The 17,925-nt window shown below is 33.1% G+C and overlaps 1 protein-coding gene across 1 annotated transcript; it reads left to right on the forward strand.

Moving 5' to 3' along the window:
- Positions 1-459: 459 nt before the first annotated feature.
- Positions 460-15,496, forward strand: LOC145333952 (uncharacterized). Its single transcript, XM_080179211.1, has 9 exons — positions 460-573; positions 3,887-3,989; positions 7,006-7,045; positions 7,584-7,643; positions 8,146-8,211; positions 9,010-9,063; positions 9,572-9,672; positions 10,456-10,546; positions 14,785-15,496. Exons 1-9 carry the CDS (start codon positions 511-513, stop codon positions 14,837-14,839), a joined length of 633 nt encoding a protein of 210 aa, XP_080035337.1. The 5' UTR covers positions 460-510; the 3' UTR covers positions 14,840-15,496.
- Positions 15,497-17,925: the final 2,429 nt, after the last annotated feature.

Consider the following 17,925-nt stretch of genomic DNA (forward strand, 5'->3'; position numbering starts at 1 on the left):
AGTAAAGTCAAATTTATTTTATAAATTCTAGTTTAGGTTGTCCGAAGGTCAGGGCAACAAAACAGGGGTTAATCAATCATATAATTTCACGTATTCATTCGAGTCCGGTGGATAGGAACCGGTTCTCATCCATACGAAAAAACTATGTCTAGCATCGTATTATATCCAGTTTTCTACGAATATAAAAATGTACAATCATAAGAGTAAAACCAGTTTTTTTAGCCAGTGCCTTCGGCACCTCGGGGCTAAAAAAATGGTTTTAATCTTATAATTGTACATTCTATATCCGCGGAAAGCCGTTTATTATACGATGCGAGAAATAACTATTATTTTACATTGAAAATTATCTACAATACTATATATACGAGACATGACTTTTCAGTAAGGCATAGAACCAGATTAATCCGGCGGAAATAAATCGTTAATTTTCTATAAAACTAGTTATTCATCAATCCTTTCAGAGTAAAAATGTGAGGTAAATAAAAATCATCAAACTTTCAAATCCTAAAGATGGGATCCTCAATGTCCCATGATATAAACGACCCCAGACTGATAAGAAACTCAGATTATCAGGTAAATACGTACGGCGGACAAGTATTAATTTTGAAGTTGTTGCGCTATTTGACTTGTGGCATTTTCTCACAAAAGGATTTGGACCATAAGCGAATGTTTTTAGAAGAAAAACGTTTTTGTATGGTTTGTGTAAGTTAGGTTAGGTTAAGTTAAGGTTAAAATAGTCCCGCAGACATAGACGTCCAAGGGGGGGGGGGGGTAATGGGGCGATTACCCCCCCCCCAAAAAAAAAAACGAATTACCCCCCCCCCCCCCTTTAAAAATTTTTACCCCCCCCCCAAAAAAAGCTTTGACGTCTATGCCCGCAGAAGTAAAACACTGATAAAAAGGGGCCCAGGGTTTCTTTTCAAAATTTTGAAATAAAGGTGGGAGGGAGGAGAAGAATGGGTTTAAGTAAAATCACTAGATTATAGTAGCACAGCTATAGATATAAATATACTAGCAGTTGTGTCCCTTCCATCTATAGGGTTCTGTATTCGAAGATGTAACAAATAGCTTAAAACCATACAATTACTAAAATTTAAAAATGAAGTAGCCTAACACCATCTCGAAACCTATTTGAAGCTTATCTACAGGGAAAACTCAATTAGATATCTAAACATTAAGCTTCAGACAAAAAACCTTACTACTTTAATATCACAGATAAAAGATGTATAACTATATTTGTTTAATGAAGGAAATAAACATTTAAAACATGAATCATTTAAAACTAATTGATCTATTTTTTTTTAAAACAAGGATGACAACATCCATAAAAGCGAAGCACTGAAACAGTAGGAAAAACGGATATTAAATATAGTGTCAGAACTGATTAACCAGAATATAAATGTATAAGAGTCGAAGCAAAATTGTAAGTAAATTTGTTGAAAAAACTGCTTTATACAGGATAATGTTTATGTACATACTTACATTTTTAGGACTTGATTATAGAGTTGCTTCGCTTATACTATTGTACTTTGTTGTCCCAGGAATCAATATACCAAAAATCAGATCAATCGAATAATTAGATCACATAAAAATCTTTTGTTAAAAATGTAGAAAAAAACAACATGTTTAAAATGGACGTACGGACATTCTGGTAATAATTATAGAGTTGCTACGCTTTCTAAATCGTACCCAACTACTACAGGAATCACCATGCAAAGTTTGAAATCGATAGGACATTTATAACCTGCCTAAATTAACGAAAAAAGCTATCTGTCTCGGACGGACGGACCGACCCTAATTATAGAAAAGCTTCGCTTTTAAAAATACTTTAAGTGATTTCTCCTTTCTTTTATTTAAATATCTACATACTTAATAATTTAAATTATTGAATTGTATTTTGTTATGAAATTGGTAGGAATTGATGTTTAGTAATAAGAATCAGGGATCTAAAGGGATAAGACAATAGCAGATAAATTTATGTATATCCCCAAAGATGATACACGAAAATACCCCTTCTAAGATTATAATTACTGGTTGAATCGTTTGGACACTCAACTTAATAAACCAACCAATCAAAATTAAATATACTCCCCAACGTTGTTAGGCCAACGAACAAGAATACGTTCTTATAAAACTTTGGGAACTAGGGTAATAAACAACCCAATGTCCCCTCCATCCCTGAATAAGAATTGATGAAACCTTAGAATTTCTGGTTTTTCCTCTATTATTGAACATCTTTCCCTTAGAAAATAGACAAATATTCATTGATTTTTATAAATTTTAATCATGCTTTTATTTAATTATGGTTTTTAATCAAATTCTTTGAATCGGGTCATTATTCAACTTTACCAAGTTTTTTTTTTATATTTCTAGGTCTAACTTTAGATCATAAAAGGGACTTTAAACATTTGTATATTAATTCTATCATAAAAAAAATACTGAACAGATTGAGTTCTCTTTTTTTGGAGAAGCTTAACACAGGTCAGAGGATGGTTTTGACCTATTTCATTTTTAGATTGATGTCTTTTTATGGTTTTAGGCTGTTTTTGTCCATCCTTCCCTTTCGAATACGGAGCCCCTAGATGCTAGGGGCGCAGCCACAAGTGTAGAAAAAGGATAGGAAATGAAATGAAATAGAGAGAAAGGGTACGCTATGACCGTATGGAAATGAAATTGCCATTTTCTCATTTTTAAAAATAATGTTTATACATATATTGAAGGGTTAGGAAGTAGTACAGAAGGAGAAAGACTAAACTACATAACTTTTGTGTCACTTTTGAGGAAGACAATACCTGTGACGTCATATACATTTCAGAAAGAAAAAGTAAAAGGGGGAAGAAAATCTCTTCAAAAGAGATGGGAGTAAAGGAAATCGTCTTCCTCCAAAGTGACACAAAAGTTATGTATGTAGTTTAGTCTTTCTCTTACAGAAAGTCAGGCAGATAAAAGGACAGGGACACGGACACAAGCACTTGTAGAGTAGCTCCGCTACCAATAAAAAATGAGTTTATTATGAATAGAACATATCTAGTTAGATTTTCTTGGTTTTTTTTTCATGTTATTGTTAATGTTTTTAATCATAATATTTGGTGAATAGCTACTCTATAATTTAGATAAAAATTATGATGTTTTTTAGCTGAATATCTATCTCTTTTTCAGCTTTCATTATTTAAGTTTCTGTTATGAGTAATAGTTTGGAAACTTTCCATTGTATTGCTTGATAAAGAAGTATACTGACAAAAATCGTGTACGATAATAAAATATTGTGCTAGCGGCTGCGCCCTAGTATCTAGGAACTCTGTATTGTAAGGGGAGGAAATCCATAAATAGCCTAAATAATCCGTTGTAAGACTTAAATCTAAAAAAAAACCTAAAACCATCCTGAAATAACTGTAAAGCTTCATTATATGGAGTACTCAATCTGTTTAGTAGTTTTCGAAATCTTAAGGTGCAGATAAATGAAAACATTTACAATTTATATTATAGGATAATACTATAAGAAGAATTTGGTTAATTTTTTTAGTTGATTTCGTGTTTTCAATTAAAAAAAATATTTTTGTTGTCCCGAAAGATAGGGGACAATGGGCTATTTATTACAATAGTCACCAAAGTTTTACAATAACTTTTTCTTATTCGTTGGCTTAACAATTTAGGGGACTTCAGTGAATTGTAATTGGTTCGTTCATTAAGTTGAGTGTTATTTTGTGTATCATCATTGGGGATGTACATTAATCTATCGGCCATTGTCTTATCCCTTTAGATCACTGAGAATAAACAGATTCTAAGTCCAAGAGAAAGATAGATTACAAGTAATATTCCTCAAAGTTTTCCCTGATTTAATAACACTTGATTGGTCTGTCGGTTGTAATGCAATGTAATATTTAAGTTGGCGGTGTCAAACCGGTTATTCAGTGATGAAGTTGGAGTGGACGAGCTGCCATGCATGAACTGTCTCAGAGTAGAGATGGGAGAGCGAGCCTGTTATACAGGTAACAAATAATGAACGGACCGACATACGGACATATCCTGTCTATAAAGAAGCTACTCTTTTAAAATATTAATAAATATTTTTCTATAGAGAAATTACTGTACAATTTTAAATACTTCCACATTCTCATATTTTTGTATTTGCAAAAAGACATTCAAAATCTTTTTGTGTCGATCTATCTGTTATTTCTCTATATATCTCTATTTATTTCAATGTATATTCTGAGCTTTCCCACTATACGCCTATCAAGCACTTGAGATCCTCATCCCTATTTTTAAATAGATGAAAATAAAGTGGTTGTTTTTTTTCTCTACTATGACTAACCCCTGTGGGAGGTCTAATACTTCGGGGCTAGCCAATACCCAATATAACCTAACCTAAAATTATAAAAAAAACGTCCCCCTTATTTTCAGTTTATTTCCAAAATAGAATAGGGGGGTAGGGTCTTCTGTGCTCGATAAAACACATGAGGAAAATGCCGTAAATCATTATCACTCCAAATAAAATTCTTAAATCTATATAGGTATAATTCCCTTGTAAAATCGCACTTGGAATTTTCTATCATAACATGGGGTAATGCTAATTGTGAGGGAATGAATAGATTATTATTAAAACAAAAGCAAGATGTGAGATATGTCGCTAATGCAAAGTACAATGCTCATGTAGATCCATTACTTGAAAAGCTTGATATACTTAAACTTGAAGATATTATGATAGTGAATTTAGGTAGCTTTGTAAAAAGTTTCCTTGCAGGACAAATGCCAGAATCATTCAATAATATTTTTGAACCAATGTTATCAAACAGAGTAATGAAATTAAAAGTACCTTTACCTAAACATAAAGCTCTAGAAACTTTTCCTAATTGTTTGCTTTGTTAAAATATGGAACAACCTAGACACTGCTATAAGGTGTTCTGAAACTAAAAATTCCTCTAAAAATCTCATTAAAAAGAAATCATTAGATAAGTATAATAGTTTTAATTGTAATAAGCAAAAATGCTTTGTCTGTAAAAATAATTAAAATCTGCCTAAATTTGTTTCAAAAGAAGGTGTATCAACTTTTTTTTTATAGCTCGCCGGTTCTTTTAGTAAGTATTAGATGTAAAATTTTTCATAGAATTCAGATATGCAATCGGTTTTTTTGTAGACCTCTTATTTTTTAAGTAATTTAAGTTTAAAAAAAAAATTAAGTCGATTTTAAAGTACTAAAATGCAACAAAAAAAAAGAAAGAAAATGGCCATTATGAACAAAAATAGTAAGATCTTTAATTTGACACCTTACTTTTTTAATTCGGTCAGGTAATTATTGAAAAAATCGATTTTTTAACCCACAAGAATAAAAACTTTGAACTTATTTTTTTCATTCCCCAGGCATAAGAAATAGGCATTATATATACTGTTAGAATGAGAAAAGTATTACAAATCCATTCTAAGCAAAATTGAAATAAAAAGTTTACAATATAGTATATAAACTACAATAAAAGGAATTATATGAAAATATCATATTATATTATACAGGCAACGTCTTAATTCTTGAATTGAGTATAAAAATGGGAAGGGGGTAAAGAGGGGGTAAAAAAGGGAAGACAAAAGTGTTGCCTGAACAAAAAATATAATTGGCCATTTCTTTATTTTTTATTTTTTTACTTTTTTTCAATTTTGCTTACAATGGATTCGTAATATTTTTCTGATTCTAAAGGTATATATAAACCCATATTTTTTTACCTGTGAAATGATAAAATTAAGTTCAAAGTTTTTATTCTCGTGGGTTTAAAAAAATCAATTTTTTCAATAATTACCTGACAAAATTCAAAAAGTAAGGTGTCAAATTAAAGATCTATTTTTGTACATAATGGACATTTTCTTCCTTTTTTATGTTGCGTTTTAGTACCTTAAAATCGACTTAATCTTTTTTAAAAAAACTTAAATTACTTAAAAAATAAGAGGTCTACAAAAAAAAACCGATTGCATATCTGAATTCTATGAAAAATTTTACATCTACTACTTACTAAAAGAACCGGCTAGCTATAAAAAAAGTTGATACACCTTCTTTTAACAATTATCTAACCCCATTGTATCATAGTGTAAATAGCATTGCTAATACCATACTATTTATTTATCTATTTATATGTTATATGTATATATCCAATATAATTATCTTATTAAATTCGATATAGCTTGAAACCTTTTAAAATTTATTTGAATATGTTTGTCCTAAACTGGTATTTTCTCAGCTTATGCAACGGCCAACCCAGGTTATGAAAGTACCAAACTATGCATAAAATATGTGAATATGTGTAATAATTTTATTATTATTATTTTGTATGCTTATGTTGAAATGCATATCTATCACTATCTATCTAAATAGGCTACGCTACTATTGGCCGTAAACGTACTTAATATTTGTTGTATTTTACTTGATATGTGCATTATTGTACATTGTATATTTAGAAAGTAGAATCAATTTGTTAGACAAAGGAATCTTGTAATAGTCCAATAATTGCATACCAGACAGCACCAGACCAAGCTCTTTGTTAAAACTTCTGTCTGATAATATTACAATAACAGCTCTCAAGTTTAATGTTTCCTTTCTATTTCTAATGTATGTATGCATAGCATTTCTTAATAAGGGTCGGTCCGTCCGTACGACCGTAATGGTTATCTATTTTCGTTAATTTAGGCATATAAGAATTGTCTGATTAATTTCAAAATTTTCATGATTATTCCTATAAAAACTAGGGAGGGTAGCAACTCTATAATCGTTACCAGAAAGTCCATACCTCCATTCAAAACAAGTTTTTAATGTGCTACAATTATCCTATTCATCTGATTTTCATCTCTAAAATCAGGTACTAAAATGTAAGTCTATCCTCAAACTGTATTCTGTATTTACGTAGTTTTGCAACAAATTTAATGCAATTTTGTTTAGACTTATACATTTGGATGTTATTATCCTTGTTTATTTGTCATTAAGATCTTACTAACCACTGAACTGATTAGGTTTTCCTTTTTTTGCAGGTATCTGTGATGTCTGTGGTCGAACACCCCCATGTTTAAGGTCAGTAATTCCAGCGACTGTGGCGTAACACGTAGCGCTCATTGTCGGCAAGGTGATAGGTTCGAATCTGGTCCTGACACCGCATCATAACCATTACAAAAGACGTACAACATGGTTCCTACTGCTGTTATGTCAGGTGTGCGACATAAATAGTTAGAGTAGAGGGGAATGCCTTGGCCAAAAAACAGGCTTAACGAATTACACTGCACAGTCAGGACTTCTCGGACAAAGGTCGTTCAATCAAAGGTTTGACCGCGTAATCATGAACTTCAGTAGCAATTTTGTACAGAGATGAACTAAAATAACATCTAGGTACTATGTTATAAGCGAAACATCTCTATTACCAAGTTCAAAAATGTTAGTATGTCCTTAAACAGTATCCTGAATCCAAATAATTTTCTAAAATTTTGTGAAGAATTATAAATTTATTTGCTGAGTATTAAGTTCTGACACTCTATAAGTGTCAATGTTCGTTTCCTACCTTCTGATTTTAGAACTTTGCTTTATGGGTGTTGTCATCCTTGTTCTCTTATTTCAGATGGATGTATCCTGACGCCCCTTTAGCACAAGTTCGACCCGCTAGAAGACGACCTCCAAGGTATAACATTTTTAGTAGCAAAGCTACTATATATGATTAGGGAATGTTCGTCCGTAAATTTTATTTGTAAAGTGAGGAGGTACTGCACCTGGTGCGCTAATTAAAACGCAAAGACTTTAAACATGTGGTTTTACTTTTATCATTAATCATTTGGCACGTTGGGTTAGGACACAGCATATATATGTAGAGTAGATCCCGCAGGGTTGGAGTCCCCTGCAGTAGGTAGACATTAAGAAAAGGGAAAGTACCATTTGTTTTGAGGCTGCTAATGCTGCGCTACTTATTGATATTATTGACATTATTCTTTTAGATTACAACCAGAAGGAAGGAGTCATAGTACAGATAGACCTGATCTAGTTAGACCTAGCTTATTATTACTGTGCTACTTATATAGATATGTATGTTTAGATTACAACCAGAAGGAAGGAGTCATAGTACAGATAGACCTGACCTAGTTAGACCTAGCTTATTATTACTGTGCTAATAATATAGATATGTTTAGATTACAACCAGAAGGAAGAAGTCATAGTACAGATAGACCTGACCTAGTTAGACCTAGCCTAAGAAGGTAAATTTTACTATCATTATCTTTAGCGGCAGACAAAAAATCTTACTACTTTATAATTTACTAACGGTATTGCCCCTAGCATCTAGAGGTTCTACATTCATAGGGGCAGAGAAAATAGCTTAAAACCATTTCAAGACTTAAATCTGAAAATAAAATAGCTTAAACCATCACATGACCTATGCGAAGTTTATCCAATCGGTTCAGTAGTTATTGAGATCTTAAACTACAGACAAAAAAACCTTACTACTTTATATAATACTAGTGGCTTCGCCCCTAGCCTCTAGGGGCTTTGCCCCAAGAGGTATAATTACATCTTCTATTACTTACCCAGCAGAACGGATCACAAATTTTCGCACCTACCCAGCAGGAAAACATTTTGCGATTAAATTCGCAAAATTCGTAAAATTCGTAAATTTCGTAAAATTCGTAAAATTCGTAAAATTCATAAAATTCGTAAAATTCGTAAAATTTGTAAAAAAAAAAAAAAAAAAAAAAAAAAAAAAAAAAAAATGGGGGGGGATTTTTTTTTGTTTTTGGGGGGGTCGGGGGTGTCCCAACCCCCAAGAAAATAGCTTAAAACCACCACAGGACCAATAGGTAGATACCCTGAAGAGTAGAATCCGATCGGTTCAGTGGTTACCGAGATCTTAAGGGACAGACAGACGGACAGACGGACAGACGGACAGACATCGTTCTACTTTGTATTATAGATGATTTTTATATACTTTTTCATCTGATCTTAAATCACTCTTAAGTCCGTTTGTTCTTTTTTGTAAATAAATATGTTCGTATACGTAGGCAACAAAGAAGACTTTCTGCAGATTCTGTGAATCTTGGTATTTCTCCGGCGAGGTAAAATTAAAAGTAGCTTGTCAGAGAAGCTTTTATTATCATTTCTTAATAAATAAAAAAATTTCTATAGTTGGTCAATAATTTGTCATATATAGGGCCGCAACCGCCGTAAAAAAATTTAAGAATAAAAAGGATTACCTGAAAATTTGTATTCTCTGATTCCCTGATTCTCTGAAGTGGTTCTTCTAGCACAAAAAAACATTAAAATTTATAGTTCTTTTGAGTTTAAGTAATAACAAAGGTTGCTAGATAAAGGGGTAAGGAAACAAAATTTAATTTTTACAATTTTATAGCCGTAAACTCTTTATCAAACGGGGAACTACACATAAATTTCTACAGAAGAAGTGATAATAGGGGAAGGCGTTTGACGCTACCTTTTAAAGTTCATGTAAGGTAGCCCGACTGTTATGGGGTTAAATTATCTAAAAATATATTTATAAGCACAGTTTGTACCTTAACTTTAGACGCTTAAAACCTGTAAAAATGTAACCAATCACATTTTATTTAGACTAGATATGATAACCTTCACGCACCGGTACAGAAAAGTGGTGGGGGTGGATGAGACCGGGGAGGAAAAGGACGCCAGAACTTGTGTTATATGTCTTCAAGGTAATTATAGGCCCCCCCCCCCCCTATCTTTATTAGTAGCGAAGCTACTCTATAATTCACTTTTTCTGTCCGTCAGTCTGTCCGTCTGTAACACTATGGGGGAAATGGGATTTACTCAGCTCCTATAAAGAATTCTGAAACTTTTTGACAACATTCCCTTCATTAAGGAGCACAATTAACTAAAAAACATCTATGTCGGTCGGACGGCTTTTTAGCAGGTTTTAGGCTATTTTCATATTTTCCACATTTTTTCCCATATCTTTGGTATTTATGGTCCGATTTTCAAAATTTTTTCAGTTAAAGATATCAAAATTATATTTCCCGTCGTTTGAAGAAAATAAATACACTTTAAATCTACTTGTACGTTGAATTGGTTGAAGTTAGGGTTAGAAAAGGCCTAACTGGTAAAGGGCTTTATAGAGTTAGAGGTCCCATCATGAGCTAAAAATACTTTTGATTAATAGTGGGATGGGGGGGGGGGGTGAAGATCGATAGGATTACAAAGTTTATTTTTAGGTTCAATTTCCCTTTTTGTAAATTTTAAACATCAACAAACGTCATTTTTTTGTTAAAATTCTGCAAATTAGTCTGTCTCTATTTCTGATAGTATGCCTGTTTTTCTAATGTTTGTATGTCTAGCTGTATGTCTCATTATACGTCTATTTTTCTCATAGAATAAAAATAATCTTATTTAATAAAAGGGTGTAAGGAAAAAGGACAACAAGCTTTAATTTTAAATAAATAGGATGATTCTTTCATCCATTAAATGTCAACTTTGTTTAGATTTTGAAGAAGGTGTATCATTTGTGCGAAGACTTGGATGTTTACATTTATTTCATGTTTCTTGTGTAGATGCTTGGCTTATTAAGAATAGGTATACCTATAGTTAGATAGATAGGTAGATAATAACAATTGTTTACATTTATTTCATGTTTCTTGTGTAGATGCTTGGCTTATTAAGAAGAATAGGTATACCTATAGTTAGATAGATAGGTAGATAATAAAAATTGTTTACATTTATTTCATGTTTCTTGTGTAGATGCTTGGCTTATTAAGAATAAGTATACCTATAGTTAGATAGATAGGTAGATAATAACAATTGTTTACATTTATTTCATGTATCTTGTGTAGATGCTTGGCTTATTAAGAATAGGTATATCTATAGTTAGATAGATAGGTTGATAATAACAATTGTTTACATTTATTTCATGTATCTTGTGTAGATGCTTGGCTTATTAAGAATAGGTATATCTATAGTTAGATAGATAGGTTGATAATAACAATTGTTTACATTTATTTCATGTATCTTATGTAGATGCTTGGCTTATTAAGAATAAGTATACCTATAGTTAGATAGATAGGTAGATAATAAACCTATGTTTATATTCATTTCATGTAGCTTGTGTAGATGCTTGGCTTATCAAGAATAGGTATACCTAAAGTTAGATAGATAGGTTGATAATAAACCTATGTTTACATTTATTTCATGTATCTTGTGTAGATGCTTGGCTTATTAAGAATATATATACCTATAGTTAGATAGATAGATATATAATAAATATTCTTTACATATATTTTATATTTATTGTGTAGATGCTTGGCTTATTAAGAATAGGTATACCTAAAGTTAAATAGATAGGTAGATAATAAACCTATGTTTACATTTATTTCATATTTCTTATGTAGATGCTTTAGTAGCATGGTGATTAAAAGTCAACAAGTTGTCAAATGTTACACCCAGAAATTTAGGGTGTTTTACAGTAGGAACAGGGGTGTTGTTGATGGAGATGTTGAGCTGTTCACTGCATTCATTTGACCAAGTGGTGAAAACTGTAGCTGTAGATTTAGCCGGAGAAATGAATAAATTTCTTTCTTTGAACCAGTTGTCCAAGGTGTCCAGGTAAACATTAATCTCTGCACAAACAGGTTCCAGGTTAACGCCAGAATTCAGGACATTTGAGTCATCTGCATATGTGACTAATTTGATGTTGCCTGGTGGATTTGGCATCTTGCTCATGTACAAGTTGAATAGAAGAGGTGAAAGAACACCACCTTGTGGCCCGCCCTGTCTCATCTTCCTGTACCTGGATCTGCGGCCACGAAACTCTACAAAGGTCTGCCTGCCACGTAGATAAGCAGCCAGGAATCTTTTAAGATGATGGTTAAGATTAAGTTCATAGATGTCTTGTAGAAGAATCTCGTGGTTTACGGTATCAAATGCCTGGGTAAGGTCAATAGCAACTGAAACAGTTCTCTCCACTGGCCTTGGTTTATTGAGACCTTTTTCAATATAGGCTTTGATTTCTTGGAGGGCAGTTGAAGTTGAATGACCTTTTCTGAATCCATGTTGATGGGAGGCAAAGGGGATGGATTCTGTAATCTGGGGCAGGAGAATACTTTCCAGAATTTTGGCAGCCGGGGACAGAAGAGATATTGGTCTGTAGCTCTTGCCTTGGTCTGATGGTTTACCTGGCTTGAGTAGAGGTATGATGCGAGCGGTCTTCCAGAGTGATGGTATGATGGCTTGGTGTACACAGTTGTTAAAGATGTTGGTCAGGTAACTTATGCCATGTGGACCGAGGTGTTTAAGCATCACAGGTGAAATGTTGTCCGGACCTAAAGCTTTTGAGGCTTTACATTTCTTGATGGCGTCAAATGTTTGCTGGGTGGTGATGGTAATTTTTTGGTCCTTGGACGATTTTTGAAGATTTCTTAGTGTTTTCCTGAATTGCTTAGTTGGTTTGGTTGTTGGTCCTGGTGTATATTGGCTGTTGAACTTATTGGCAAGCTTTTTCCTGTCACAGAATGGTTTATTACCAAAATAAATTGCCTGGTTGTCTGGCTGGTTTGGCTTGCCTGACAGAGATTTAATAGTATTCCACAGCTTTTTTGAGCCAGGATCACATGTGTCAAGGTGTTCTTTCCACTTGGATTTTCGATGTTCGTTTATTTTACTATTAATCTCTTTGTTTAAGTCAGGTATTCTGGGGTCTGCAGGATTGTTGGCGCGGAGACTGTCTCGTTCATCTATAAGTCTGGCTGCTTCAGTAGGAACTTCATGTATGACATTAGGTATCCTGCCGGCTGGTATGAACTTTTTAGCAGCTTTATTTAGGATGTTTCTAAATGATTTTTCAGACCTATGAACATTGTTGTTTTGTGGAATCCGTGCAAAGATTTCTTCAGTGAAATCTTTAAAGCCCTCCCAATTGGCTTTAGAAACATTAATGAATGTTTTATTTTCTGCTCTAATTCTCTGTGTAGTTGTATTAAGGGAGATAATTATTGGAAGATGGTCTGAGTTTAAAGCAGGTAGCACTTTCCAGTCACATGTGGGTAGTAGGTTTGATGATGTTATGGATATATCTGGAGATGATGAGCTGTTGGTTGTGACTCGAGTAGGGATGTCTTCGTTCAGGATGCCAAAAGGGACTTCGCTAATAAGGTCAGCAATTTGTCTACCTCTGATGTTTTCGGTAGATTCACTATACCATAAGGAATGGTGGCCGTTAAAGTCACCTAAGATTAAGGAGTTTGGGGTGGCCTGTTCAAAAATGCTGTTGATATCTGGAACATAATCTTGTTGGCAGCTGCTGATTGGCGGGATGTATACATTATTAATTTGTAATGAATCTATCCTGCCCGGGATGGTAATGGTCATGATTTCAATGTGTTGATCGTTGATGAGTGCTGGTGATGTTATTTCAATCTGGAACTGGATGGATCTGTGGATGAGGAAGGCAAGTCCTCCTCCTTTGTTGGTTTGTTGATCTTTCCTGACTAGTGTATAGTCTTTAATATCAGCGGGTTTTGTGTTGATGGTGAATTTTGTTTCTTGAATTGCTGCAATGTGTACTTTATGTTTCCTTATAAAGTATAGTAGTTGATCTACTTTGCTGGATAAACCATTGATGTTGTATTGAAGGATGTTTAATTTGTTGTATGGAAGTTGTGGTGTGGGGATAGAATGTAAGCAAGGGGGAGGGGGGGAAGGGTTTGGGGGTGGGGGGGACGGAGGGGGGGCAGCATGGTCCAATCCAGTTGGGTAGTTTTTTCCAAGCATTTGCATTTTTCAGTTGAGAACATTTCACTTGGAGCCAAAGATTGCATTTTGTACATTCAACGGATGGTCTGTTTTCAAGGACTTGTTTACTGCATACTGGACAAATCCAGGTAGGACCTGGATTTTGCTCAATGCCAGCCTTGATGAGTAGTAGCCGGATCAAACAGGCTGGAAGGGGTTGATCCTTTGTCAGACTAGTTAAAAAGATGGAGCTGAGTGAAGAACTTCATTGTCGATTTTACTGAAAAACCTGGGCCTCTGGTGCTGGTGGTGGATGACGGTGATACTTTGGAGAATAGGGCGTAGTTCCCTGTTGTAGGTGTTGGCTCTTGGCACTGATGTTGTTGGTGGTAGATTCGCAGCGTAGATGCAGCCAACGTAGAATCTCATGTTAAAATTATTTCATGAATTGTATTTAGAATTAGATGTTTGACTTATTAAGAATAGGTATACCTATAGTTAGATAGATAGATAGATAATAAATCTATGTTTATATTAATTTCATGTATCTTTTGTAGATGCTTTGCTTATTAAAAATAGGTATACCTATAGTTAGATAGATAGATAGATAATAAATCTTTGTTTACATTTATTTCATGTATCTTGTGTAGATGCTTGGCTTATTAAGAATAGGTATACCTATAGTTAGATAGAAAGATAGATAATAAATCTTTGTTTACATTTATTTCATGTTTCTTGTGTAGATGCTTTGCTTATTAAAAATAGGTATACCTATAGTTAGATAGATAGATAGATAATAAATCTATGTTTACATTTATTTCAAGTTTCTTATGTAGATGCTAGGCTTATTGAAAATAGGTATACCTATAGTTTTATAGATAGGTATTTATAATAATAGTTATACCTATAGTTAGATAAACCTATATTTAAATACCTATAGTTAGATAGATATGTATTTATGCTTATAATACAATACAAGTTGTAAGTAGGTAGATACGTACGCTTGAAGCCAGTTTAGTCAATAAGAGATAGTTAAGCAAGTAGATAGATAGATAAACTAAAAAAATAAAATAAAAAACTTATTTTAGATGTTGTCCAGTGTGCAGAATTGATGTAGAGACGGCGGCTGCGCAGTTCAGCTAAACTTTTACAAATATCACAGAAAAAATGGAGAGCCAGCCGCCATATTAGCAGCCAACAAGCCGCATAAATGCTTTAAAATGGAAGTTACAGATGTGATTAAAAAATAAACATCTTAAACTTTTATTTCAATTCAAATGCAAACAATTAAAAAATCAAGGTTTTATGAAAATTAGTTAAAATTTTAGTAGTTTTTTTTTGTGGCTTGCTTTGGTGGCTATAATATGTATTGTATTTGAGACCTTTAAAATGAGGTGTGAAATTTTAAATCCCGTATTACTGGGCAGTTGAAGACCGGGGTATTTGATATCCCACTCATTTTATAATGCGTTTATAAAATACAATAATTCTAAAAAAATAGGGAAATAAGTCATTCTAAGATTTAGAAAATTCATGGAATATAATCATTAAATTGTCTCTAAAATTAATGGAATAATTCAAAAACATCTCTAACTTATAATTAAATCTTTAGATGTTTTGTTTTACTATTGTCATTTTTAGAATTTTTATTGCTCTGTGTTTCCTATCGTTTTGCCAAACAATCAGTATTTGAACATATAACAGGGCTCGGCAGCCGACACAATACAATCTGTCCCGATTTTGTATTACTTTTGCGGAACATTTTTCCAGTTACGTCATATTTTTCTTTCCCGAAAAAGGGAAGGGGGAAGAAAATCTCTTCAAAAGAGATGGGGAAAACCCCCTTTTCTCCCATCTCTTTTTTCTTCCCCCTTCCCTTTTTTTCTTTCCCCCTTCCCTTTTTCGGGAAAGAAAAATATGACGTAACTGGAAAAATGTTCCGCAAAAGTAATACAAAATCGGGACAGATTGTATTGTGTCTCGGCAGCCGTGCACAAGCCGCTAATTTAAGTCCGTTTGGGTGCTGTAAAAAATAGAACGACCGAGTCATTTTAAAAACTTGATTTTTCTTAATGTTCCCGGTTGTTTTGCGCGGCAGATAAGCCCTAAAAAAATTGTATTACAAAAAATGCATTTTTTACAATTTCATACTCTAATCGACGAATTAATAAAATAACATAACATTTATTCAACTTTAGCCTTTAAACACTAAATTGTTGAGTTGGGTCGGATACTTTTTTGGCCGGATACCGGATATTGAATATGGGCTGAAATCCGGCAAATTACCGGATATCCTGCCGGATAACCGTATATCCTGCCGGATAACCGTATATCCGGCCAGAGAAACGGATATCCGGCATTAGAAATCAGCCGAATATCCGGTATTCGGATATTTTTAATATACGGTATGCGGCCGGATAGAAAATGGCCGGATATCCGGCCATACCGGATATCCGGCCATACCATGCTAAATTGTGCTTCCACAAAAAGTAACTAGTTAAGCACTGAAAAACTTTCCCTTCGGCCTAATTTTTAAAATAGATTGAAAATAAGGGGGAGATTAGGTTTTCGTTTGTATTATTACATACACACTTCCCAGGGTGAGAGGGGCATTGGGCTGTTTATTTTAATAGTAGCCAAAGTTTTATAACAACGTTTTCTTATTCGTTGGCTTAACAATCTTGATATTGGTTGGTTCATTTAGTCGAGTGTCCAAACGGTTCAACCACTGATTGAAATCTACAGAAGAGGTAATCAAGTGTATCATCATTGGGTGTATACATTTTTTTATCGGCCATCATCTTATACCTTTAGATCCTTGTAAACTTCCACTATTTTTAAAGAAAAATAAGTTGGAGGGGAAAAGGGTTATCAGTGTTCAAGAGGAATTTTGTGTGAAACCCCCTAAATATCATAAAAATAAATCTACTTTATAAGTCAGAAATGGAAAAAATATGACAATTCAAATATGTAAGTAAAGTTCACTATTGTAAAATTATGCTTTTAATATTCTACAGTAAGGTTTCGTGATATACATACAAAAAAATTTATGTATTATATACTTATACAAATGTAAGCATCTGCATAATTTAGTTATTTTGATATAATTTTGAAATTGGAAATACTTTTTCTTACCTATATTAATGTAGTAACTTTTACGTTATTAATATATGTTAATTATTTGTTACAGTAATTTATTAAAAATATGATTTTTATAAACGTATGTATCTATAATACAAAGTAGAAGTTGAGTCAGTCTGTCTGTCTGTTTGAAGCTTTAGATCTCCGTAACCGCTGAATCGATTGGGCTCTACTCATATATACATACATATACATACTGGTCATGCGGTGATTTTAAGATTTTTATTTAGAGTGGGGGAGGCACACTTAACCCCTCAAAAAATTTAAAGAGGAACCCCTCCAACCCGATCTTTTTTAGTTTGAGTTTTAGAGTGTGCAAACAGTTAAAAGTAACTTTAAAAGGAGCATCTTTTGATAATATTTCTAATGTACAGGAGATCAAACTTCCAATGCGATGCCCCTAGAGGCTAGGGGCAAATCTGCAAAGCAGCTAAATGTGTGTACTTCTTTTTGTCCTTTTTCGTAGTGAGTTTTTAATTTTTTTCTTGCTTATGTATCTTTGCTGCTAAAAAATCCACCATTTAATAACGAGTTTAAAATCTCTGAAATAATTGTTTAAAAACTAAATGTATGTGCCTGAATATTATCTCTATACAATTTGATGTACACAGTTTATTTGTTTTTAATGTACTTTGAAAGAGAAAAAAGTATTTCATTTTAAAGTATTTATTACTTAATTCTGTATTACTTATTGTTAAATTTTCAAAAGTAATTGTGTAAAAATTTAAAATGAGAACAATAATTAATTTATAAAATTATTTTAAAATATTATTGGACCATGGAAAGAAGACGAAGTAGCAGGTTTTTAGTCATATATACACAGTAGCATTTCTACTATATCTAGCCCCTGAGGGAGCTCTAACCCTGCGGTGCAATCATTCACATTTACCTAACCTAGCCTAACCAAAATAACCAATCAAAAGCTACTGTGAAAATACGACGAAACCCGCTACTGCGTTTTCTTTCCATGATCCACGTTTTTGTTAAATCCATGTTTTAAATGTCCAAATTAAGCTCTCTATGCATTTCACAGCTTTCTAATATTTTCAAAGCTTTATCAAATCGCTAATAATTTAGTTAAACCATTT

Source organism: Acartia tonsa, chromosome 12 (assembly GCF_053477335.1).
Source record: "Acartia tonsa isolate MP-2025a chromosome 12, ASM5347733v1, whole genome shotgun sequence".
Taxonomy (NCBI): Eukaryota; Metazoa; Arthropoda; class Copepoda; order Calanoida; family Acartiidae; genus Acartia; species Acartia tonsa.

Bases quoted from the DNA above. Each gene is read 5' to 3' on its own strand.
- LOC145333952 (XM_080179211.1), top strand. From the start codon at position 511: ATGGGATCCTCAATGTCCCATGATATAAACGACCCCAGACTGATAAGA. The intron at 9,064-9,571 runs GTAAAATTAAAA...CATTTTATTTAG, and splicing joins CTTGGTATTTCTCCGGCGAG to ACTAGATATGATAACCTTCA. The intron at 9,673-10,455 runs GTAATTATAGGC...AACTTTGTTTAG, and splicing joins TTGTGTTATATGTCTTCAAG to ATTTTGAAGAAGGTGTATCA.